Source organism: Dicentrarchus labrax, unplaced genomic scaffold, assembly GCF_905237075.1.
Source record: "Dicentrarchus labrax unplaced genomic scaffold, dlabrax2021, whole genome shotgun sequence".
NCBI classification, from domain to species: domain Eukaryota; kingdom Metazoa; phylum Chordata; class Actinopteri; family Moronidae; genus Dicentrarchus; species Dicentrarchus labrax.
Window position 1 is genome coordinate 30,675,504 of NW_026136711.1, and position 26,735 is coordinate 30,702,238.

At 40.4% G+C, this 26,735-nt stretch overlaps 1 protein-coding gene across 4 annotated transcripts in view; it reads left to right on the forward strand.

The window, feature by feature from the left end:
* stab1 (stabilin 1) overlaps positions 1-26,735 on the forward strand; it is a 72,845-nt gene that overhangs the window by 20,624 nt on the left and 25,486 nt on the right. For 3 of the 4 annotated variants that reach the window (XM_051413940.1, XM_051413942.1, XM_051413939.1), the window contains 32 exons: positions 694-852; positions 1,602-1,697; positions 2,176-2,271; positions 3,080-3,127; positions 3,479-3,612; positions 6,723-6,834; positions 8,224-8,301; positions 8,615-8,716; positions 8,830-8,934; positions 10,075-10,209; positions 10,928-11,056; positions 12,566-12,619; positions 12,895-13,008; positions 13,798-13,993; positions 14,733-14,828; positions 14,937-14,982; positions 15,838-15,917; positions 16,072-16,197; positions 17,361-17,434; positions 18,949-19,020; positions 20,192-20,311; positions 20,410-20,457; positions 20,738-20,818; positions 21,087-21,233; positions 22,252-22,386; positions 22,519-22,578; positions 23,389-23,565; positions 23,815-23,904; positions 24,504-24,650; positions 24,880-24,936; positions 25,032-25,200; positions 26,062-26,211. In XM_051413940.1, coding sequence (XP_051269900.1) covers positions 694-852; positions 1,602-1,697; positions 2,176-2,271; positions 3,080-3,127; positions 3,479-3,612; positions 6,723-6,834; positions 8,224-8,301; positions 8,615-8,716; positions 8,830-8,934; positions 10,075-10,209; positions 10,928-11,056; positions 12,566-12,619; positions 12,895-13,008; positions 13,798-13,993; positions 14,733-14,828; positions 14,937-14,982; positions 15,838-15,917; positions 16,072-16,197; positions 17,361-17,434; positions 18,949-19,020; positions 20,192-20,311; positions 20,410-20,457; positions 20,738-20,818; positions 21,087-21,233; positions 22,252-22,386; positions 22,519-22,578; positions 23,389-23,565; positions 23,815-23,904; positions 24,504-24,650; positions 24,880-24,936; positions 25,032-25,200; positions 26,062-26,211 — 3,433 coding nt within the window. The remainder of the gene's footprint in view (positions 1-693; positions 853-1,601; positions 1,698-2,175; positions 2,272-3,079; positions 3,128-3,478; positions 3,613-6,722; positions 6,835-8,223; positions 8,302-8,614; positions 8,717-8,829; positions 8,935-10,074; positions 10,210-10,927; positions 11,057-12,565; positions 12,620-12,894; positions 13,009-13,797; positions 13,994-14,732; positions 14,829-14,936; positions 14,983-15,837; positions 15,918-16,071; positions 16,198-17,360; positions 17,435-18,948; positions 19,021-20,191; positions 20,312-20,409; positions 20,458-20,737; positions 20,819-21,086; positions 21,234-22,251; positions 22,387-22,518; positions 22,579-23,388; positions 23,566-23,814; positions 23,905-24,503; positions 24,651-24,879; positions 24,937-25,031; positions 25,201-26,061; positions 26,212-26,735) is intronic. The other variant, XM_051413941.1, reaches the window with a different exon arrangement.

Consider the following 26,735-nt stretch of genomic DNA (forward strand, 5'->3'; position numbering starts at 1 on the left):
GGACAGTGCACCTTGTAAACGACTGTCAATAGGCATTGTTTTTATATCCTGTAGGCTATAGAAGGATTGTTTATCACCAGCATTTGCTTTTACACAATATTTTCACTAAAAAAGAACTTGAAGCATCAAGTAGACTAGCCGAGCCGACGGGATTGAACCCAACCTGAACCTGAACATAATCCTGTTATTATGTTTACGGCTGTTTATTCTCAGATCCATCCTGTGCACAGATCTCTCAAACTCACACACAAACACCTGCCTCAAATGTAGACAGAATGAATGAACACCATGCATAATGATTTATACAAACAGGTACTACCGGCAGTGCACACACAGAAGCTCTCTGAAGGGAGCAGGATCCTTCTTCTGCTTTACAGCTGCATCAATAGTGCATATTTATTTATTTCAGTTGTCTGACAAAGGAGTAACTAACCTACCCGAGTTAACTCGCCAGACTAGCTGACTTGTTGTTAAGCTTAATGGTGGATATTACAACACACTGTTACTTGAGAATTTATGCCATGGGCCAAATGTACAAACCAAAATTTAAAAAGAAATAGAAAGAAAAACAGCAAAAGAGGAAGGTGTCTGATGTATGATATTGGTAAACTGCCCGTTTCTGTGGTGTGTAAGATTCAAAGCCGACTACCTGCCTTCATAACACATCCTCTTCCTCCCTCACTCTCTCCACAGGCAGAGTGTGTGTATGTGGGTCCAGGTAACGCGTCGTGTGTGTGTCATGAGGGTTGGACAGGTGACGGCAAAGTGTGTGTGGAGATCAATAACTGTCAGCTGGGGAGTCGAGGAGGCTGCAGCCCAAACGCCGACTGTAACCACATCGGACCTGGACAGGTCAGTTACTCTACTTAACGATTCGGCTGTTATTAAGTAAGCAGCTGTTAAAAGTTACAAGCATCTTTTTGTGCTTCTGTGGCTGGCAAAAACAATATTACAGAACATTTTGACCTCAACAGTTACTTTGAGTCATATATTCCCACATCTATTTCATGCTTTATTGTATTTATATAATTTATTATTTATATTATGTCTTTTATCATCTTATATTCAATATTTTAAGGGACAATACAAATGAGAAGATAAAAGCATTGGTAAATAATACTGTTAGTTAAATATTTTTTGTGTAAAAAAAGTGTAAAAGTGTAAAGATGAATATTTTACTTTAACTTTACTTTCTCATCAGTTGGTAAAACATAGCAATAATAATTATTTGCTCTTGGCACATGTTTTATCACTTGTATAATCCCCACGCAAAACATGAAAACACTGATAGCTAAACACATTGAACATATTGCAGTACAAGTAGGTATACAAGCAATGAAAGAGGGATCATGGGATAGCTATGAAAAAAGAGACATAACAACTCAGAAGTGAGACATTGCACTCATTTTCCCAGTGGTGTATGCCAGCGTTTTTGTTGTTTTCACTCTCAGCAATCCAAATCAACTCAGAGAAACAGTGTGTGTGTCACTACACTTACCTCTCCTACTGTGATGATTTATTAACTGGTTACTAATCAGCTGCCTGACTGTAAATATTGTAGAAGAGTGAAGAACTCTGTTTATCTGTCTGTGTGTCTGCAGAGTGAGTGTGTATGTAAAACAGGTTACATGGGGAATGGTATCGTGTGTGACCTCGTTAACCCCTGCCGCAAGAACAATGGAGGCTGCCACGATGTGGTAAACCAACACACACACACACACACACACACACACACACACACACAGGAAGTGTGTCATCCATGAAGAAAGATGGGTTTTGTTTTCATAATTGTGGGTCATGCTAATGTTGCACTCCTATGTCAGAACAAGCACCAGAAGCCGAACATGCTTCAGTTTTTACATAAATGACTTCAAATGTCCAAACAAAAGTAAACTGAGATGTCTGTTTTCATTTTAATGGTGGTAAATGGTTTGTGGAGCCCAAAGGCACCCACAAAGTAAAGCTGAAACAATGTCTTCTACTATTCTCTATACTCTGGTAGAAAATGATAATCTTTCTTAGATTGTTTCTGGAAGATAAATGTTGCTTTGATGTACAATATGTTTATTTGTGTATGAGTGACAGCTCATCCACAATGAGAACAGAGATTTCCTTAAGTGTTTGTGTGATTAAGTGATTTCCCATCATCCCTATCTGATTTATACTCACTGTCAGGCAAAGTGTGAGCTGAAGGAGGGTGGAACTCACACCTGTACCTGTCCCGACGGCTACGCTGGAGACGGAACCATCTGTTACGGGACATTACTGGAGGTAAGTATTCAGACAAGTATGATATAGGGAAGTCCCAATTACATTTTTTGATCCTGATCCAAGTGCCTAAATATTGCCTGCAGATCCAACTACGATCCAATACTTATATTTGCCTAAATGTTAATTAAATGTGTATCAGACAGCTGGAGCCGACTGACTTTGGCACCTCTTACTCTTCCACAAGCTACTTAACCTAAATTCTGGAGGTCCTGGTTCAAAACTATTAAATTAAGTGGCTTACATTATTGATATGATATGAAAGGAAGTTTAACTGGGGAAATGTGACCCCTGAAATTAACATAATGTGATCTGCTAGAGAGAAGACGTATCACTCTGTTGGAGATGCTTAGGGTTTGACTCGACTAAATTTGCCTTTCTTCGTCATCTGACTCAGTCACAGTGGACGGCAGTCTGGTACCACCACTGTACCACCGTCTGGTTCCAAAATGGTGAGCAGTGGTGATACAGAATGGAGGTTTCCCCTCACAAATGATCTTTGGCTGAGTACAGACGCCGACTTGTAGAGAGTACACAAACCTAACACCAGCCATGTTTAACTTTGGCTTGTTATCAAAATACCCACAGTCATTAACATCAATTAGCTGATGCCTGCTGCAACATTTGTAATTGCAGTAGGTGAAAGGGACTGTCAGCACTGGCTAAAAGTGACAAGCTGGTACCTTGTAAACTGCTACTACAACCTGGATTCGTCTCCAGCAAACAGTCTGACTAAATCACTTAATGTGTGTGTGTGTGTGTGTTGTGTGTGTGTGTGTGTGTGTGTGTGTATGTGTGTGTTTGTTTGTAGGAGCTGGACATGAACCGAAAGCTGTACAGTTTCTACCGACTGACTCAGGTGTGTAAAAACCAGACTAGGTGCTCGATAGGTACTTTTTCAGTTTTCTATTGTAAAACTAATTTGTATGCTACATCCTGTTTTTACTTTAGAGTAACTGCTACACAACATTCAAACTGAGCAATATTTAAACTTATCTGGGTGACCTAACTACTTTAATAAATGTGTCAAAACTGAAATGAGAAATGAGCCAAAATCATAAAAACAACCAGTGAAACCTAGAACTGTGCTGTAGTAATGTGGCTGTTCAGTGTTTTACCAATAACACTAAAGATAACGTCAGTTGTACGTGTGTGTGTGTGTGTGTGTGTGTGTGTGTGTGTGTGTGTGTGTGTGTGTGTGTGTGGTCAGAAATACAGTCACTCCTCTCAGGACCTGAGTGGAAACCTCACAGTTTTGGTTCCATCCAGGGAAGCTATGAGGAACATTAGTTCAGCTGACGACTCGTTCTGGACCAGCCGACACAACCTGCCTTACTTCCTGCGGTCAGTAACTCACACACTGATCACACAGCCAGCCAATTGTAGGTGGCTGCACCTATACAGTAGTTTGCAAGTAGTCACCAAAACTTATAACATAGGCTGCCAACCCGATTCTCTAACAAGTACTGTCTTTGTATTCAAAGCTCTGCGCCATAGTCAAGTCAAGCCAAATGTATTTATATAACATGTTTCATACAATGTGAGCTCAGTGTGCTTCATAGAGCATAGGGCGCCATTGTTGGCCTAAAATTGTTAAAACACATAACTGAACCACACCGTTGCACCTTCATTACCACAAAGACACACATTGTAGTTTATTTTGACTCAATCCCACATACACCACTGCTGCTACGAATATTCACTAAAGCACCCAATGTGTCCCCAACAAAAGCCCTATTTCCTCCATTTGCTAAAAACAACAGTGACCAGACATTTTAGGAAATAAGTAAGCCTTTTTTAAAAAGTGATATATGTGTGTGTGTGTGTGTGTGTGTAGGGGTTACACTACTATTCAATAAGAAAGGTAATTAATCACTGAAGATTAATAATACACTCGTAAATGGGGTACCACCTCCATTGTTTAGTTACTGGAATAATCCGGAGGAAATTATTCTACAAACCTCATCAAATCAGTTTAAAATCAATTTAATCAATTTCAAAATCTATGTTCAATCTCATATTCTAAAGTAGTGATTTCTTTTAAACAATTCATCGACTTTCCACATCAAACAAACCCGCACAGACAAGGACATACGGTTATATATGTTTATTAACTAAACTAATGCAGAGTAAATAGCATGAAATGATAATGTAGACACAAATGACAACAACAACAGAATATCTGGACAGTAAATTAATTATTGATATTGGGTGATTCAGGAGCGATGGTGGATTTTGCGATACGGCAGTAAATTAAAAATATTACGGGAGTAAATTTTAAAACTACGAGGCCCTCATCGAAAATTCTTCTAAGCTCAAACTATGGGAATCAAAGCTCACAGACAGACACCAACTCTTGGGAAGTGTGTGGGACCCCGGCAGTGTATGTGGGTTTCAGCCTACGTTGTTGTAGAGATGGAGGGACTTCAGGATCTTTCTCCTCCGGCTGGTACTGCTCGGCTGCTGTTCAGAATCACAGGTCCAAGAATGTGTCGTCACCGATACCAGTGGCAAGCGCTCCAGTCCAAGGCCCAGCGCGGCTTGGCGCTTTGAGTGAGTTGGAGACAGGTAGTCTGGAGGATAAAGGTCAACCACTGCGATGTCCTTCTGGCTAAAATAAATGTCTTAAGAAAAGTTTCTCAGGGTGGTTGGTCTTCAGCTTTGATTATAAACTAATCCAACTTCTGGTCTAAAGTAACTGTAGGACGAAACGCTAGCCTGGCGAATCCTCTGTAGTCAGTAAATCCAAGAATTAAATTAAATTCACTTTCTGTGAATAAAGCGACAATACTTGACAAGATATATAAACTAAAAAAAAAGTATAAAAGAATTAACTTTGTTCGTGTCTTGAGCCTTCAAAACAAAAGTACTAAAAAGTACTTCAGCACCGCGAACTATTACGTGAAGGAAAACTCAACAGGTGTCTCAAACGAAGTAAAGTAAAGTACGGAAATTAAAAGTAGAACGAGAGTAAATAACGAATGGATCCAAAGCAAATTTAAGAAGAGAGTTTTGGAAGTGTAAAAGTAAGAAGAGAAGGAGTGACCGGAGTCTATATTATATATATGTTTTAGTTTGGAGGCGTATCCGGAAAGGCTAATCGCGTCACTTCCTTTAGCGATATTTGGATATTCGTAACTTTATTAACTTACTTCTATCGTGTTTTAAAGTTTCAAAATCATAATTCACCATTCACAGAACCCACCATGACTTAATACATAGTTTACATGTTTTAACATAACATAACCGAAATTACTTGATGTAAAAATAAAAGCAGAACTAGTTAAAATGTCGTAAACATGCATATGAAGCAACACTAATGGATTGTACATATTTCGTATAGTGTTAGCTTAATTCTTGTCATAAAATTATGTGTCAGGCATTTACTATTTGGAATAATACACAATTATAAAACAAAGACCACCTTATGCTATACCAGAACCAAAAGGTGGCACTGGGGCTCCATCAAACATTCAGACATTTTACACATGATTTTGTAACTTAGTCCAACCTAATTAATTTGGAGATGATGAAATTTTACAATAGTACTCCAACAGAAATAAATCTATATCAATGCCGGTGCTGTTACTGCTATGGATTGGAATGTCCTCCAGCAAATGGACCTCTCATGAATTACCTTGAAGGAACCTCTCTCTCTCTCTCGTGGTACAATTTAGATCAAAGGAGATGCGAACACATTCCATGTCCATTCCATAGGGATTTACAACTAAAAAGGCATTTACATTATCACAAATAACTCTTGCAACAAAACAACGGTTTCCAGAGCCTAAGTGTGAAGTGTCATTCTGATCTATGGAGGAGTCAGTGTTCTGTTGAAGAGGATAAAACAAATTGACAACCTAGAGATCCCGTCTGTGAATCTGAAAAGAACATGGCTCTCTGTGCAGGAAACTGTCGGCGCCACAGTCTCACCTCCCCTCCTGGGTCCAAAAGTCAGAGAGAGAGACCTTTCTGAACTGGGAAAGAATCAAAATAATATGATGAGTGTGGAATCAAGAAACCAAAAAGAAAAGTCTCTTGTGATGATAATAGACGACGACAAGGTCCTACATATGTCAGCTGTTTTGAGAGATTTATGTCAAATTCTTTCCGAGCACATTGTTGGTTTCTATCTTCCCAAGAGGTTCGTTGACAATAAGAAATTGTCAGCATTGTCCTTTGTCGTTGTCCTTTGACCCGCTCAGGAAGGATGCTGATTTCTCCGACAAAGCTGATACTTAATTATTCTTGAACTGGATCCACCAGGAAACTGAGCAATCAGTATTCACTGAACATTTTCACACATTTCTCATGGTGTTAATCTTTTACTACACTGTTCCCCTCTGGAGCAATTTAATTTGATCGAACGCAGATCCTTCAGGCTTGAAACCACCTCCACAATCTCTCTGGAGTGTGTTGTGAGTTTGGTGACCTTTTCCTCTTCGTGGTTGCAGGGCCCACTACCTGCAGGGAATCTACTCTATAGAAGATCTGGACAAACTGGTGGGTAGCAAGCTGCCCACCATGAACGCCCCCACCTTCTGGGAGATCAGCAACCACAGCGGGGTAAGAATGGGGTAACTGTGAAAGACTGACTGACTACACATTTGGATGAATTTACCAAAAGAGGAAAATTCTCCACACTCTGAAGAGCAGGGCCAAATACCACAGGTGTATTAAGGGTGTTGGTATCAATCTTTGAGCCACAATCTTACAACGAGAAGAAAGGAAAGCCTCTCAGAAGGTCAACATAAAACTATGATGCTTTTTTCATCATTCAGTAAACGGACCACATGACCACAAGTGTTATGCATATTTCATATTATATTCAAACAATAACAATCACAGTAAAAAACAACTGATAAACTGTACAATAAACCCAAATAATGAACACAATAACTGCAGGAAGTTTGTGTAAAACAAGAGATTTCAATGAATTTTGAGCAGATAATTTCCTGTGAATGCTGATCCGAGATTAGTTTTCCTGATATTTTAGTAACTTTTTATAAAAATTTTGTCTGTTTTAAGTATTTTTTATTCAATCATACAGACTTAATAGTTTAGTTTTTATTTGAGAAATTCAGTGTTTTCTTTTCATTGTTCTATCAGCAACATTTTTAATGCAGGACGAAGCTGTTTATCAGAAAGTGAAGTCTCTGTGAATATAACTTGTGTTCTGGTCTTCAAAGTTTAGATCTTAAATAATAATCTAAACTTTAAAAATGATCATTTCATTTAATTTTCTTCACAGAATGAACACAGTGCTGAGATGTGTGTGAGATCTACTGTGTATTTTAAAAGTTTTCTTGTGACCCTCCCATTAAGTTTTGTATATATATATTTTACATTTTCTATTTTATTTACCTATTTTATATTCAGTAGCAATGATGCTGCTGAAATAAAACTGCTTTTGGAAATATGAGTCATGATATATAGTCTCTAGAAATGTATGATTTAACTGTTCTCTATGGTCTAGTGTTAAAAAAAGAATAAGAATATCAATAAGTATCGAATTAACATCCCAAGTGTAGATAAGTAAGATAACGTCCCGGCCTTGGTAGCTTTTATACGTCTAAACAAGTCGATTTCCACTGCTGAACATTTGACTTTCTCAGACACATTCCTACTTTGAGGAAAGGTTCTGTGCTCTCTGCCTGTATTTGGGAACGTTTGAGTCATTTACCTGTCAGAAGGAAAGTGTGCAAGAGAAAGCTGAACCTTAGATTACTCCAATAATAAAATAAACAGACCTACAGATTTGGCTGCATTATATATATACATACACACATTATTGAATATGTCTATGCAGCATCGCCCCACAGTTATTTACTGACCTCTGTGATCTCTGATAAGTCCCCCGCAGACATTAATTACACTATATTCACACATCAGCTACATTTGCGATTTGCATTTGTATTTTCAGACGCTAAATAAACTATTTTCATTTTGTTCCAGGTGATCCGCATTGGAAACGCCTCCATCCTCACCCACAACCAGCCTGCACTCAATGGCTACATCCACGTCATAGACAAAGTAAGAGTCAGCCTCTTAACAGCCGGGGGGGGAGCAGAACAAACAACATACTGGTGATTTAGCTATTTTTAGAGATTTACCGATAACGGAGCTAGGAAAGATCCTGGGGTTGATAAAGGGTTTCATCCTCTGGAGGCCTTTAACAGAGCAGACTGATATGTTGAACAGACATACAACCTTATCTTAAAGTGGGGGTGGGCAGGGAGTCATTTTTTAACTGAATGAAAGAAAATTTAAGTGCTTTTGGTTCCTAAAAAAAATATCAACTGAAACCCTGTCTGTTTATTTAATTGTTTGTTTGCTTTGTGGTCAGATTCTGGCCCCACCCCGCTCAGACCTTCCCCCCGAGCCCCCCACCCTGATGGCCTTCCTGAACTCCTCTTCCAACTTCAGTCTGTTTAGACAGTATGCTCTGGTAAGTTATCTGTTTGTTTGTCTGTCTAAACTCAATCTTGTTAGTTTTCAGTATGTTTTAGTCTTGTGTGTGTGTGTGTGTGTGTGTGTGTGTGTGTGTGTGTGTTTTCATAGATGTACAATCTGACCGGGGATCTGAGTGGCATTGATTTCACCCTCCTGCTGCCAACAGATGATGCCATCAGGCAGCACCTCAGCAGGACTAACTCCTCCCTCCTGGTAGGTCACATAAAATGGATGCTTTAAAGTCTTTATTGGTTTCATGATGATGTCCACCATCTTTCCATTAATTCATCTGAATACTTTTTTGGTATCTGTTTACATAGATGGAGAACTTGTTTCCATACAGCCAATCAAATTGCCTAATTTTAAACCATATTTGCATCAAGCACAAACTTCATCGTTCGATCATAGGCAGAGTAGACGGTCACAAAACAATTTTCTTTTTATTTAAAGGACCAGTGTAGGATTTAGGATTTTGTCTGTTCTGGGCTACTGTAGAAACATGGTGGTTCAACATGGTGGACACTGGACCTTTTTAACTTGCAAACATGAACACATGTCTTGTCCTGCACCTTGAACGACTAAACAAACATTCACCAGGGAAAGGTACACTGCTTGCAGGCTAGGTAACTAATAAGCTTCTCAAAATGTAAATATACCTGCAAATGTCCTGGTGGGGTTGGTACTGTCTGCCCAGAACATGTAGGCTACAGCTTGAGTTTGTTTACTTTGTGTCTCAACGCCGGCACTGTGGGGAAACTGCCGGCTGCGATCAATCAAACACAGACACCAACACGCCTCTCAGGTCGGCTAAAACGAAAGCGTTTCTGATACTTCCCCAGAGACATTTATTTCCATGTAATAATGTCACAGCACTGGTGGTACTCGTGAAATGATGTGATGTTTCGTCTAAGGGATTTAATTATCACTAACTCTTTCAGACCACAACGTATGCTGAATGCCTCGATTGCCAACAACAAGAAACGACAACCTGTTTATGAAAAAAAAAATAAGGGGTTTCCCCGCCCCCCCGGAAAACCTGGAAAATTAGAATGTGGTTTTCCGGTTATGGAAATTGATTATAATGTCCAAATGTCTTAAATAATAAATAATCTATGAAATAATCTATGTTGTCCTGAAAAATTGTAATTGTATTTTAGCCCCTCATTCAGATTACCTACGTAAACCTGTGAGCAAGTGCTATCCTGTATTGTCACTAACGTATCCGTCTCATCGATCTTTTTCATCCTCAGTCCTAATTACATCTAGTTTGTCTGTTGTCAAACTAGAATTATCCTTGAAGCCACTTCTTCTGTCTGTCTGTGTATCTCTCCATTTGTCTTTCTCTCTGTTCAGGACTCTGATGTGTTCAAGTACCATGTGATTCTCAATGAGTTGCTCTTCCCTGACCACTTGGCTGACGGCACATTGAAAAGCACACTGCTGGGCAGCGACTACCAGGTCATGTTCCACTTAAACAAAAACAACCAGGTAACAATAGCTGGACCAGCACAACAGTCTCTTTTCTGTGTGTGTGTGTGTGTGTGTGTGTGTGTGTGTGTGTGTGTGTGTGTGTGTGTGTGTGTGTCACTTCTAGACCACACTACTGCTTTTACCTTCATATCAGTTTTAAGATTGATTTTTCTTCCTTACAGGCAGCCACAAGTTGTAAACAAATGTATTTTTGGTCAAAGTGACTTTTGATTTTTGTCTGGTGGTGAAGTTGAGAGGAATTATATTTTCAAATATATACATTGTGGTGTGTTCACAGAGTCAGATGAAACAGCAAAACTAATACAAGAAACTAGTAAACTCACATTAACCTTTACATATTTATTATTTGTCTTCTGAGTTTGATTTTGTGACAGCAGGGATTGTCAATAACATCATTTTCAGCTGCTGCAGTATAAGGAGATAATACCAAAACATTGACCGAAGATTAAAGCTCCCTAAATGTTGACTGTGATGGATTATCTGAATGCAGCAAGTGTCTGTTAGTTCATTTTCATAGAACTTAGACCAATGCTGCCTGTAAAGAGGGAAATCAGTTAAATGATTTCAAAGAAGCATTTTTGTGAAGAATAAATAATTCATAATTAATGTGCTAAAAAATACACACACTAGTATGTTAAAATGTGAAGATCTTTGTCAGGTGGAGTGAAGAGTTTGTTTGTGATGGTGATTTGTTTCCCCTCCTCTCGTCCTCCAGACAGTTGTGAACGAAGTTCCTCTTAACGGAAGTTTCATTGAGACCCAGTACGGTGTCGTCATGTTCCTCCCTGAGGTCCTCAAAGTCCACCGCAACAGATGCAGCAAACTGGTCACACTGCAAGTCAATGTAAGGATGAGGGAGTGATGGATGGAATGGTGGATGATTGAATGGAAAGAAGGAATAAAGGACATGTATGGACAGATGGATAAATGAATGGAAGGATGGCTCGGTAGAAGGATGGATGGACAGATGGAAGGATAGAGGAATGAATAGATGGATATGTGAATGAATGGAAGGATGCACAAAGGATGCACAAAATGCAAAAGGGCAGGGTGTAGTGGAATATAAATTAGAGGGTGAGGAGATCAATAAACCTGCTCTCAGCCAATCATAACACTGGTCTCATAGCTCTGAAACAGCTCAGCCAATCACAGCGCAACAAGTCAGAATGTCACAACGTGAACATCACCACACATCTGCAGCCACGAGCAGTTGGTGCTGGTTTTTCTACAGTTTATTAATAGAATGAATCTAAATAAATAATTAAATGCTTGGTGAAGCAGTTTATATGATCGTATCAATCAGATGGTGGGTCAGATTTTATTTTTCTCTATCTCATGTCATAAATTGTCACATCGTATCATAATTGATTTGATGTTTGCACCATAATGAATTTGCGAGAACAAAACATTGATGCACAGAATTCAGTGTTTCCTGTGGTTGTTTTACTTATGAAACAGAAGTGACACTTCACTGCCACACAAACAAATATATTTACCGTTTTAATGTTTCCAGATGTTTGATATCAGGACGTTGAGCTGAGAACTGACAAGTTGAACCGCGGTGACGTTTTTGGTGGAGCTGTTAGTTTAATTGTCGTCTTGGAAGAAAGCGAACGTTTTGACAATAAGCTACATCAAAACAACAGTATGTGGAGTTAAACTGGACAGCTCCAATAACCTCTGAATAGTTCTACTGGAATTGATAAATCCCAGTAATTTGATGCCCCCCGCATAAACAGGCAGAAAACCAAGTTATAACCTGCCAGCCTGTGTGGTGTGTGTGTGTGTGTGTGTGTGTGTGGTTATTTCATTGCTGCCTTATGGGATTTACATGTGATTTAATCAAGGTTAACATAGTTAACAACCTCAGGTAACGGCACTTCTCAAATTGGAAGCTGCAGATACATCAACGTTACATATGTGTCCTGCTGCCTTCAAATGGCTCTAAGGATTTAATTAACTGAAACAGAAAATATTCGTACAGTACAAAGCGTCTGTGAACAACAGCTACTGTAAGAATAACATTACTAATGAAGCATATTAAAAAATAATCGATTGGCTGTGGAGAAACTTAAATACAGATACAACTCACAGCTCTTGTCAGGATGGATGGATGTGGAAGTATGATTGATGGAATATTGATGGATGGATGGATGGAAGTATGATTGATTGATTGATTGATTGATGGAATTATGGTGGATGGATGGATGGATGGAAGTATGATTGATTGATGGATGGATGGAAGTATAAATGATAGATGGATGGATGGATAATAGAAAGGTGGATGTTTGTCCCAGTTATTCCAACCCCCCTCTCTTTCTCTCTCCCCCCCTCCCTCTCTCTCTCTCTCCAGGGAATGTGTGCAGACTGTCAAGGAACACCTCGATGCTTATTCAGCTACAAACCAGTAAGAAAGCCGCCAGTCTACAGGGGGTGGACACAATAACATGAACACTTGTGCAGCATCATCCAGAAAGTCACCTCAGAGTTAAATCACCTAACTTTAACATTCACACAGTGAGAGTCGAGAGGACCTGATTCATTTAATCACATGTGCTTACTTTTTGAGCAGGTTTAATTGACAAAGTCATAGTCTGTCTCAGTCACACCTTTTAAGTGTCTGTGTTCTCTTGCAGCTCTCAGTTTGGGTTTCTACTGTGTTTCCAATGTGTCCTACTGCAGATCAAAGCACAGTTTCCGATCAACATGCGACCCAACTGTAAATACAGGAAGAGAGTTGGGTCCAGGAGGAAGTCAGTGCCAGGCTGTGTCATCAAATGTCTTAAGTCAACCAAGGTCTGCTGACACTACTACTATCACTTTAATCCTTGTAACCACAATAATTTACATGCAAAATGTGAGCAAATATGAATTCCCAACTTAACGTTTTGTCTTTATGTGCTTTCACATTTACATCATAAAAGGCAGCAGAATTATCTTAATAGGAAGCAAATTAAATAAAATGTAACACTGGATAAACAGTGAGAAGTGGATGAGCATCATTGTTGGATATCGCTGGTGCACATTCAGAGTGAAGCCACTTTACTGAAATACATCCTTGTTGTATTATTATTGGTTAATGCAAATGTGACCTTGATCATAGTTAATTTCAGCCATCGTTGTATTGAATGTGTGCTCTGTGGAGCATTGCCCCTAGAATCTGCCTCCATCTGCTCGTGTGAAGCCTTGCAGAAACATTGTTTGTCCTGCAGATTGTTGAAAGATTGTTGATTGTTTTTTTTCCTGACGTGACCATTAAAAGCTTAATAAGTCTTAAACTGAAGACTAAGGTTCAGTAACGCAGCAGAGCGGTCGTAGGTGTCATTTTCTAATTCGCTGCTGTTCTCCACGGCGTTCCCTCTGTGGACCAGTTGACAAATATAACCAAGAATTGTCGCTTTTCGGTTATGGTCCTGTGATAGCCTTTTTAGAATAAAGGTGTAATTAACATTTACACAACAGACATATCTAATAATAACAAAAAGCCATCAGTCTAACAAACAGATGAAGTCAGCAATGTTACAGATTCCATGTCTGAAAAGGTGCTTTATTAATTAACAATAATACTGATGGTCTGTCCTGCAGGATCACTCGTGTTGCCCCGGTTACTATGGCCACGAGTGCTACAAATGCCCCGGAGACGTTGGCAGCTGGTGCTCCAATCACGGGGAGTGTCAGGACGGTAACCTTGGCAACGGGGAGTGCCGCTGCTACGAGGGTTTCCATGGCACCATGTGCGAGGACTGTGAGCCAGGACGATACGGAGTCAACTGCTCCTCCAGTGCGGAAAACACACACACACACACACACACACACACACACACACACACACTCTCTCTAATTCTGACTGAAACACTTGTGAACGCACATTAAAGACTAAAAGTTTTTGTCTGCCAAAATGTATTACTTGTTTCGGCTGACCAAAATACAAGAGCAGACTTTGTGAGGCTCATGGGAGCTGGACACTGAAGTCCTCTATATGAAGTCATAGAACATGTAGAAACTTGTTTTGAGTCAAAGAAAATGAATGTGGGTAACATTGTTAAGTGACTGCATGGACAATGACGCAGACAATTTAATGTAAAGGTTTGAAACGGATCCGCTGGATTTCTGTATGTCACAAGACAAACCTGCCAGTCCAACAAACCAAGAGACTAATGCTCCCGAGCAGCTAACATAGCCACAATACAAACAAACCATAGACGCTTACAAACTTGCAATGCTAAAAAAAACTTGTGACACTAAATCAACAATCTTATGAAGCTGGCAAAACTGTGATGCTCAAATACTTCCAAGACTAACAAACCAGTGAAACCCATCAGGCGAACAAATCCTAAGAGACTAACAAATCCTCAGACACGTAGAATAACAACAAACCTGTGAGCCTAATAATTAACCCTAACAAAACTGATGCTAGCGGATGATAGCATTTTTTAACATAAGAGCTTAAAGCAACAAGGAAACACGACTGTCACAGGTAACGTTGTGTGTGGGTGTGTGTGTGTGTGTGTGTGTTGCAGAGTGTGTGTGTGACCACGGGAAGTGTGAGGACGGTCTGGCAGGAAGTGGCAGGTGTGTCTGTTATAAAGGTTGGAAAGGATCTTCCTGCTCTTTAGGTAAGACAGACAGACAGACAGACACAGTGAAATTTTAACCACACTGATTATTTTTTCTGTTATCGCCTGAAATCTTTTTGTGTGTGTGTGTGTGTGTTTGTGCCTCAGAGATCAAGGACGACGCCTGTGGAGGTGTGTGTGACGAGAACGCCAAGTAAGTCCACAGATGTGTGTTGTGTGTGTGATTTTTGAGAAGCTGTACATTTACCCAGAATACCAACCTGGCTGTCAGATGTCATTTACTGTTCACCATAGCACGCTCACTATTTTGGCTACATTGAACGCGCATTGTACGCCATTAATCGATTTTAAAAAGTTACGTAACGGGACTTGCAGCAGGGAGAGAGACAGACATTGACAGCTCGTGTGAATGAGCGTGAGAGAGGGAGCGTGTGAATATCGACAGAAGTGTCAACGTGATAAAAAACTTTCTTTGATCATGAAGCCTGATGTTCCTCTTCTATCCTGCTCTGCAGACAGACAGACAGACAGACAGACAGACAGACAGACAGACATTATATAAGCTTGTGTCACTGCGCTGCATTATTATAAAATCTGATGTACTTGTCATCTCTCCCCGGGACCAGGCTCACCACCAACTGTGACAGACGTCCAGTGTCCTCTGTCTATATATGTGTGTGTGTGTGTGTTTGTGTGTGTGTGTGTGTGTGTGTGTGTTTGGTAAAACAGTCAAAATGAACTGTGTTAATGAAGGAACATGTCACCCAATGCAACAGTTTGACTCACCAATGTGTGTTTAATGGAGCTCAATGGCACAGAGGAATAAGTATATATATACGATGTAATATAAGCTATACACAGACAATACTTGTTAGTACGATCAGTTCATTGTTGGTTTTGGTGCGCACATGGGATTTTCTTGATGATAAGAAAAACAAAGGATATTTCCAGACTTTAAACGTGACACATTGGCTTCTCCCCAACCGCCGCTCTCAGCTTCAGTGGAAATGTGTGATCAAGTTATTGAACAGTTTGTCCTCTGCTGCAGCTGTATAACAGGCCCAGAGGGTACAGCTGCTGCCTGTGTGTGTGTGGCTGGATACGAAGGCAATGGAACTTACTGCAAAGGTAAAAACACACACACGCACACACACAGACACACACACACACACACACACACACACACACACAGACACACACACATTCACACAGAGACACACATTCACACACCCCCTGTACATATATCAAATCGTATTACCTTTTTTCTCTTCTTGTCTCTCAGAGCTGGATTTGTGCAGCAGGTTTAACGGTGGATGTTCAGAGAAAGCCATCTGCACGAAGGTCTCGGCAGGAGTGAGGACCTGTACCTGTAAAGAGGGGTACACTGGAGATGGGGTCGTCTGTCTGGGTATGTAGTCCTGACCTCTAACCCCATACCCCTATCCCAAATCACCTGATCTACCAAAACCTGGAAAAGTCTAAACATACTAAATAAAAAATATTTTAAACATTGTAAATTCAAGGCCTTAAATGCTCCTAAATACGGAGGTTCCAAGGGGTTGCAGTGGGATTGATATTTTCTGAACTACTGTTACCTCACAATGTGTCTTCACCTCCATTTACCAAAATCTTATCAACCGTTAACATCTTGTATTTACTGACGTTGAGCATTAGGTGTTTTTCTGTGTAACACTCATCATTGTTAATAATCTACCCAATGATGGTGTTGTCGTCTGCAAACTTCGCAAACAGAGTTGTCTCTATGACGGGGGATGCAGTCATGGGTATACAGCGTGAACAGGAGTGGGCTGAGCACACAGCCCTGAGGGACTCAGTAGTTTAGTGGAGTAGGTGTCTGGGGTTCAATATCCAGCTGCAAAGTGTGGCACTCAGACCCAGAGTGCTGAGCTTGTTCTCAGTTTCACAGGGGAGATTGTGTTGAATGCTGAGCTGTAACCAACAAACAGCATTCTGATGCAGCTGTTGTTACTTTCAAGGTGTGTGAAAGTCTGTTTGTTCTGAATGCAAACTGGTGGCGTTCCAGGTCGGCAGGGATGTTTTTGTTTATGGGCAGGAAAACCAAACTCTCAAAGCACTTAAACAATCAGAATCGGGCTGAGTGAGTGATTGCATCTCTGAACATATGCCAGTCTGTAGAGCTGCCGTAGCTTCATCTGTACTTTAATTTAACTGTTGGAAGGAAAAGCAAAACTTGTAATGGAGTAACGTAATTTCAGGGGCTTCGTAGCTAAATACGTTACACTAAAGGTCCAGTATGTAACTTTAGGATGATCTATTGGCAAAAATGTAATATTATATGTCCTAGAACAGATAAACCAAACACAGATAAACACGCCAATGGTGTTCAGTTACTTGCAATCTGCAGCTTCACCCCTAGATGTCACTAAATCCTACACACTGGTCCTTTTTAACTTAAAAGATATTTTAAAAAATGTAAGGGTAAATTCAGACATGTATATTCTGTTGATCTTTGTCTTCTCCAATAACTCTAATGCTGTCATATTTACATTTATATGTCTTAAAAATTATTTCCAATCTGTGTGTCCACAGAGATTGACGGTTGTCTGGTCAACAATGGAGGCTGCCACAAGTCAGCAGATTGCATCAGAATAGGCGCCAACATTGTAAGACAACACTGTACTGCAGTAAAATGTCAGATTTTCATGGTGCATAACGTGAGAGGGGATCACCGTATTTAAGACTCAGTTTAAGTCTGGCGAGGCCACGTCAGTTCAGAGTTTCAGGAGGGTCTCATTTTAGTGAGGACCAAATAACATCTGGGGGGTTCTTTAAAGTGAACTTCAGGTTTTTACAATCTTGGTATTAGTTTTATAGTTCTGGCCACTATTTCTGTGGGTTATGAAGTTCAATTTACCACACGTCCACACTAAGCCAGTTAAATTGCTCTTTCCCTTTCAGCCATGTGTCCAGACTAAACAGCGTCTTCTCCCCCAAAAGCTGTTTTCTTTTCCAAAAAATGGCTTGGTGTTTTAGTGTGTGCGGGGAACACTGAGCTTGTCCAAGACCATTATGTAAGCTGCCCACTGAGGGGGCTGCGTGGCAGTTAAGTTAAGGAGGACTTTCTCTTTGTCTGTAATGGCTCACTGTAATGTCTTTACAGTTTACAAAATAAGGATCTTCTGCACAGTAGCATGAAAATAACTGCTGGTTAACGTGATTGTATTTACGGACCGTGATTAAAGTGCTACTTCATAACTGTTCAGTTGACAACAGATACAAAAAAATACGTAAATGAGAACAATTATATAGTGAATTCAGCTGTATTAAAACACAGTATAGGTGACTACAGAGAGCAGGTGGAGACTGAATGAAGGTTAAATGGGTTTTCACTTGGCAGAGTAACCGACTGAGTGTGTAGCTGCACAGTTACAGTCGACTACATGTCAGGGAAGTTAAGAGGACAACTGCCATCTCTAACTTTCACTGGGGTCACACATTTTCAATATCTATATAGCCAATCGTAGAGCAGTTGTTGTCATTAACCTGTTGTTAGGTTTTATTTATGTCAGACGACTTACCTGTTAGCTGTTATTCACAGTCTTGGGACGAAGAAGAAGAGATTTAGAAAGTTATCTGTTGTTCAGGTGTGTTGCTGTGAGCAGATCTTTGAAGTCCAGACAGCTTCATGTAGACGTACTCTTAATCAGCGATACCAGCAGGGTTGCAGCAACATCCAACAGGGCAGTGACATAGGTTCTTTAACAGTAAAACAAATAACCAATTTTTCCCCAATTTAGCTAAACCACATTGTTTGCAGGGCAGGATTACCAACCGGGCAATGTGCGCAACCAGTTGTGTCTAATCTTGACGCCCCACCTAGTTGAGGGGCCCTGTGTCAGATCTAGTTTTAGTTGATGTGCTTCTGCTGTGAATACTGCATCCTCAGATTACTTGTTTTGTTTGACCTGCAGGTTGTAAAATCTTTTAATGCTTTCCTCCCAGAAACAACAGTACCCTGTTTGCAAATCAAAGAAGTGATTTGATGCTGATTCTTTGCTGAAAAACAGAATTTGTGGAGAAATGATTTCATTTGTTGATTGGCAGAAGCCGATGGATAAAGTGGTTGATTGTTTTACTGACTGACTGTTTTCTGTGCTTGCTCTGTTGTTGTCTCCAGACGGCCTGCAGGTGTCGACTGGGCTTTCAAGGATCAGGGAGGTTCTGTTACGCTGTCAACCCCTGCAGACAAGTATGTGTGTCATTTTGTGTGCAGTCGTCTGCTTTATGCTGTCCTGCTGCATAGACACTGACACTTTTACTAAAAAAATACTGACATGTTTGCAACTGGAACTATTTCATGTTGTTGTCTTAACAAGTAATTCTCTCGAAATCTGTCAGAGCCGACTGTTGGCATATTAATAAATAGATCCCCAAATGATAAAAATAAATAAAACCAACCCAATGATACATGCAGATTGCGGAGACAGAAGGTATCCCACATTTTGTCTGGGAATTATGTTACTCTGCAAGCTCAGACCAACTCTAAAGCACAGGGAGCAATTGTCATGGGTTGTTGGTAAAGGCGCTTCCTCAGGCTTCCCCACACAACACAAGAATAATAATGTTATATTGGGTTTTCTCCTTTCTCTTCAATCAGTTAAGTACCAGCAGGTATGTACGTTACATCTGTTGTCTAATTCTGGGGATACAAAACACATAATTTTTTATGCACAGATCACACAGCTGGGTGTTCTTTTTTTTTTTTTTTACTTCAAGCAAATCTATTAACCTCAAATCTATTAATTTCCTCTGAGTAATCTAAATAAATTCTCTGGTGGCAGAAGGATTATTTCAGTCAGCTCTCTGTGTTTGTAGCCTGTTATCTCCAGCCACACTGTTGGCATATTTGGCACATATAAATTGCAACCAATTTTCTTAATTAGTGGAATAAATATATATATATATATATAGACTGTAAAAACTACAAGATATTGTCTGAGCTGTCCAGAGATAATTGTTTTTTAAAGATTTGAGAAAGAAAAGGTTTGTGCACATCATACTTTATGCACTGACAGGAGTTTCAGTTTTTCCTAAAAGAAGCTCTTCTGCTCTCTTCTCAGCTCATTGAACTTTCTTCTTCTGCTTTTAAAAGGTTTAACAAGGACATTTAGGAGCTGAAGCTCATTTCACCTGCTGTTATATTTTATATATTTTTGGTTTGCCTGGGGCATAAGCGAGGCTTGAGCTGGCACTGTGCAAAGATGTTTGTTGCAGTGTACAGAGTGATTGATGACTCAAGTAATCAGGAATATTATTGATGATTTTATCAAAAATAAAAATGGTTGCAAGACTGTTAATGTCTGTCCTTCATCAGGAATTAAAGATTCATTTTGTTTATATGTATGTGTTTGTGTGTGCAGAACAATGGCGGCTGCAACAGCAATGCTCGTTGTGAATATTTGGGCCAGGGTCAAAAGAACTGCAGCTGCCACAGAGGCTTTGTGGGCGATGGCATGGAGTGCCGGGGAAGCTCCAACTATGTGAGTCACATGACCTTTGACTTACCACTGACCTCTGACCTTCCACTGCCACACCCCTCCCTCCTCACAGGAAGTTGTGCTGTCTGTCTGTCTTACAGGAGGTGCACCGAAATCCAGATAACGCCTTCTACCGTCGAATGTTAATGGTGAGTCATATTGAAATCCACACACCAAATGAAACCTAACCTCCATTTATGAATTTGTTTTCAGTTTCAGTTCCAACAGACACTTACTCAATCAATTCATTTCAGTGGAAACGCAAACAGGAACGTGAAAAAGTGACTTTGCGTTCCGAGTTTAGTTCCTGACATTTGTTTCTCTGGTCCCATAGTGTTCATAAAGATTTGGTCTGACATGAGCTTAATTTAAACTTGCTTCACGATCCATCGTCACATAAGTTCACTCTGTTTTCTTTATGTTTCTCAGATGGCAGACAATCGTGCTCTTTACGGTGACGGACCACTCACTGTCTTCGTCCCTCTGGAAAATACCAACAACTATTCCTCTGTGTGTACAACATCTCTTGTTTGTATATTATCTAATGTAACAATAACAAAATTACCAATCTAACCTTGAGTTTTTGTTTGTCTTAACAAGAAAAACTAGGCACTCATTTATAAGCCTGAATCACAATATTAATCATATAATAAGTACATTTTTATCTGTGAGTGTGAAATATGGTTGCTGGTGCAAGATATGTAGCCTATAGTACATCATTGACTTGACTGTGTGTGTGTGTGTGTGTGTGTGTGTGTGTGTGTGTGTTTGTGTGTAGTTTGAGCAATGGAACCGGTTTGGTCGTCTTGGTGACCTGACTCGTTACCATGTTGTTAGCTGTGAGACTTTGACCCTGAGTGACCTCAAAACCACCAAGCTTGCTGTCTCAACATCGGGATACTCACTGCACTTCAGCCTACAGGAGGTAACACACACTTGCACACATAGACGCCATAAGGTTGCATTTTAAACTGGACAAACCGGTGTTGGACTGACCTTGTAAGGCAGCTTGACTTACGAGATAACGCTAGACTCCATCTTGCCAGACCGGGTGTCCAACCGCAATGGTTTTGACCAATCAGCGTCCTTTGAGGAACTACTGGCAGCTACGCCATGAGCTACAGGCGTGTTTTAATACTAGGTGTGTGTGTGTGACGACGTGTGTGACTGTTTGCTCAAAAACAACAGTGGCGGCTGCTAAAGAAGTTAGTGTGGATGCTGCTAGCATCAGTTATATCAGGACCGGAGAGTATTTCTTAATTGAAAGAAGAGCAAAGAACAATACTGACGGGTTTTCTTGATGAAAAATGTGTTTTCTCTCTTGTCCCAACTGGCTTCTGTAAGAGTCTGACAACGTTGTATGGTTTGTTGATCCGATTGGTTGAAGTTCATCCAATCACCTGCTGAGTATATTTTGAAAGTGCCTGTTTCCAACGACAACTTCCCAGATGGTTCTGTGTAATAAACCATCTGTAGCAGGTTAGTATTGGACAATATAGGTTTATAGATATGGTTTTACTACGTGAATGTAAATTGATGGAATATTTATATTATCTGTACTTTTGTTGTTTTTCTTTCTTATTCTTATTTGATGGTGAATTTTGTATTGGATTATTCTCCTGCTTGATTTTATTACTGCAAAATTATTATTAAACATTTAACAGGAGGTGAGTGTGTTGGTGTGAGTATATCTTTAGTAGCTTCACATTGAACAGGTTGCCATGGAGCTGTTAGAAGACAGTCTGACCTCTGATGACATCTGTGCTGTTTTATAACTCAAAATGACATAAAATGACTCATGTCTGTCAACAGACGACTGTCGAGAAAGTTAAGCTCAAAATCCCTCTCTCTCTGTCCGTCTCACAATCCACCTTTCAGCTCACATCCTCTTTGTTTCTACCTCTCTGCCTCACCTATCCACACCTATCTCTCTCTCCCTGCAGGGTTCAGTCTGGATCAATAACAGATCAAGAATTGTGAAGAGTGATTACACCACATCTAACGGCGTCATTCACCACATCGACAAGATGTTGATACCCTACAATCTGCAGGACAAACAAAGCATCCAGCCGACCATGGTGTGCTGAGATTGATGGAAATGAATAAGTGTTTGATGATCAGATTTGACATACAGACAGTGTGACCTCTCTCTCTCTCTCTCTCTCTCTCTCTCTCTCTCTCTCTCTCTCTCTCTCTCTCTCTCTCTCTAGATGAACTTAAGCTCTGCAGCTGTGCTTTATGGCTACACCCGCTTCTACAAACTCATTGAGGTAAAAACAGAGTATCAATAACCTGATTGTGTATATCAGAGTATCAAGGACATGCTGCACCTCCTGGTTTTATTTCACCTTCTTCCACATCTTCTCCTCCTGCAGTTGCACCTCCTCCTTCTTTTACCCCTCCACCACACCATCTACACATCCTCTTCTTGTACCTACTACTCTCCCTCCTTCACCTCCCTCTATTCCTAGGCTCTACTTTGTTGCTGATGGAAAACTGGTGAACCTTCTGGGCATTTTCCTGGGCTGCACTGATTTTATTTTCTCACCTGCACTCGTTTGGTTTCACGGTGACACCCCAGTGGGAGGAGAGGCACAGTACACTTGCAATTAATGGACATATCGATCTGTAATAAATGTGAAACTGTAGAGCAGAATTAAAGGGGCAAAGCTTTGTAATGTTTTATGGACCAACGCCAGTACGTTAATGTTGAGATAAGGCTGACATTGAGACGTACTACTGTGTGCAGAGGTAACTTTTATATATTTATTATCCTCTTCATGCTGAGTTGGACATGTATGACAAATAGCAAGCTGTCCAGTAGCTGTCAAGATATTTCAGTCTGGACCTAAAGTCCTGCTGTGAATGTAACTAAAATCTTTTCAGTTAGAGCGATGTTTTTTGTGTTTTTTCCATTCAGTTTAATATTAAATAAATAGATCAGAGGTCTATTTGATATCAGACTTGGTATCAGCAATATTAAAGGGGTGGGATTGGGACAAAGAATGTATACTATTACTATAACTTATACTGCCAGTGCGAGTACTGGTCGTAATCTGTACTGTCTACTCTTTGTGCAGGATTCAGGGGTACTCCCAATGCTGAAGATGTCCATCCACCAGCCGTTCACCATGTTCTGGCCCACAGATGAGGCCCTCAACTCCCTGCCTGCTGAAAGACAGCGGTGGCTCTCCAGCCCAGACCACCAAGACCTACTGGCTGCCACTGTGAAGGCTCACATCATACGCAACTCCAAGGTACGACGAGGAAGAGGAGAAAAAAGTAGTAGACTAGGCTACGATATACTAGAGTAAAAGCCATCATATACAAGTAAACTTTTAAACATATATGCATCAAAACCAATCCATTATTGACAATGTCACCAAAAAAGATTTATTAACCACCACGGCTTAGTGGACTTGAACAAAGTGAAGAAACAGTCCTCACTCGTGTCATCCAATATCATCAATATAAACAGATTGAAATGATTTTCTGTGTGTGTGTAGGTCACAAGTATCAGTCAGCCGGATAAATACTCGTTGTTCCGCACCATGCACGGATCCACCATCAAGTACAGCTGTGACAAGTCACTGGTGGTAAGAAAACACACACACAGCAGCATGTACACCTACAAATATGGGAAGAAGTGCAGCTGTACAGGTGTTTTACTCACAAAACTTGTGTACACAGTGCAGACGTCATTAACCCTCTCCAACAGTCAGCAGTGGAAAGCCGTTCTACTTCACCACGCCACTGCAAGTGCACCAAAAGCCCTGCCAACAAAAAGCAAATAAGAGTTATTTATTAATGTCATCTGCACAAAAGATGTACAGATGAAGAAAATAAACATTCAGCAGAATACAGTTCATTCAGTTAACTCAGGTAAAGGTTGCACCGAAACAACAAACACTGCAGGGTGCTTTTAAAGGGAGATTTCTGGTATTGCTCATCCCCAGTATGAAATAATTTAAGGCTGCAGATTACCTGATAAAGGGTAAATGGTAGAATTATGAGAGAATTATGCGTCACACATGTCTGCATCTTCACAACTAGAAACAAGGAAGTGAGTTGGTGATGTATGACTCATTGTTTTGCACAGGAAATTACAATGATTAATATTTGTGTGTGTGTGTGTGTGTGTGTGTGTGTGTGTGTGTGTGTGTGTTTGTGTGTGTGTGCGTGTGTGTGTGTTCAGGGGGCTGTTTTGATTAACGATAATGCAGCCAGGTTAGTGGAGCGCTACCTGACTTTCAAAGAGGGCGTAGCCTATGGCATCGACCAGTTACTGGAGCCACCTGGCCTGGGAGCGCACTGCGACGACGTGGAGAACAGAACTTCTAACGTTAGTAGTGCTAATACTGTTGCTTTTCATACTGCTACTGCTTTTAATACTCACAATACAACATGTACTAGTTGTAATGAAATGAAGAATAACTAGATGGATGAATTTTGCCACTTTCTGATGTCTTAATACTACAGCTACTACCATAACTTTTGTCAGTATCCAGTACTGCAAATATTGATACTGTATTGGAAGCTGGACTGAAGCTTTCTGTCTTAAACTGTCTCAGGGGCCCTGTGGACACTGCCTCAGGCCTCCTTCCTGCCCCTATAGACACATTGACACGGTAAGATTTGCCTGTCTGCTAAAAACTCTGAACATTAACAGCTTGTACAATACATGAGCTATGTAGAAATAAATGTCAGCCCTTCGTTCTTCCAGGGAAAGGTGGACATCTGTTTGAACTTTGGCCATAGGTTTCGGGGTGGATACCCATATTGGTTGGGTGACCTGGACAATCCTTTTACCCGGACTAACTGTCGGAGAGTTTGTGTGTTTACATCCTGGGTCCAAAAGTGCTGCAAAAACCACTACGGCCGAGACTGTCAAGGTAAGGAAGGAAGGATGGCACATAGGCAAGCTGCTCCTGTAAGCCTAAGATGTCTGGAGGAAATATATAAGATCCAGTGTTCATTTCTAGAGTCCTACCATTTGTGGAGCTACGTCATTGGGCCATTCGATTCTTGGTTTCATCCTTTAGAAGGCAGGAATGGGAACAAGACATTTAATGGCAAGCTATACATTAGATTTAGATATTTATTGTGTGCGTGAGTGAATTTCGGCTGCATGTTGCTGCTGTAAGAAAGTTTGAGGGGTCAATAAAACCAACCGAAATCATCCTCTGCGACTGGCATAGAAATGTGGCCAGCATTAATTCTTCTCTGGACCAAACTGCTGTTGCTACTGTGTTATTACCTAAACTTTACAAATCCTTACCTGAGGCAGTTGTGTGATTGGGTGTGAGTGTGAAAATGTCTGCCGGTCCGCCATGTTGAATGTTGTTTCTATAATAATCCTGAACGGACAAAGCAAACCCTAGTTTTAGATCTTAAGACCTTTCGTGAGTTTTATGGCCACCGTTGTTTCTCCTACACACTTCATAGCCTGTTCTCATTCCCAGGACGTCTAATACAGACGCCAGCGGTGTTCAGATAGTTGCAGTCTGCAACTTCGACGCGAGATGCCACTAAATCTTACACACTGGTCCTTTAAACTTTTTTATATTTTGACCCGTTGTATTAGAAGTCCAGGTGACACAGAAGTGTCTTGATAATGCAGACTCTTTGTTTGACGGATCAGAATATCAGCCATGATAAAGAACAGTTGCACAGTGTCTCTTATGTTACCAGGAAGAGCCCTCCTTGTCCTTACTGTGTTTTTTTTTTTTTACCCCTTTCTCTGTGTGTTTCAGTCTGTCCAGGTGGCGTGGAGGCCCCTTGCAACAACCATGGTACTTGCGATGATGGCTTGCGTCGTTCAGGAAGATGCAGTTGCTACAAAGGCTTCACTGGAAAAGCCTGCGAACTGTGTGTCACCGGCTACTACGGCTCCAACTGCACAGGTAGACTGAAAACAGGAAGCACATTCTCTCTATTGTCTCAGACTTGTTATTTGCAGGACCACAACAGACATGAAAGCTTTTCTTTATGTTAAATTAAAAACATAAAATGTGCAGTCATCAGAAAAGTCTGCCCCCATTCAGCTCTCCCACAGTCTGTCGCCATAGCAGCGCTCTACACTCGCCATCACACAGCTGGTGGACAAAGCAGAGAATCAGCTGTAGCAAAGTCAAAACTCTTCATTGTTTTGTTTGTTTGTTTTTGAACTTTATTGTTTATTATTTTTGACAAAAACAAACAAACAACTGACAGGGTCGTTATAGGTAAGATATAATGTTTGACATAGTTTAGAAAAGGAAATTAAAAAGAGGCTGGGTTACATTAAGTGTAGAAGTCTGTGTGGGACCATGATTGTCCTTTAGGTCTTTTAGAGGAGTAAAAAGGTATTTTACTCATTCATAACAGTTCATTTTGTTGACCTTATTAGGGAAAGTAACACAAACAAAATATAAAGTAACACAATCAC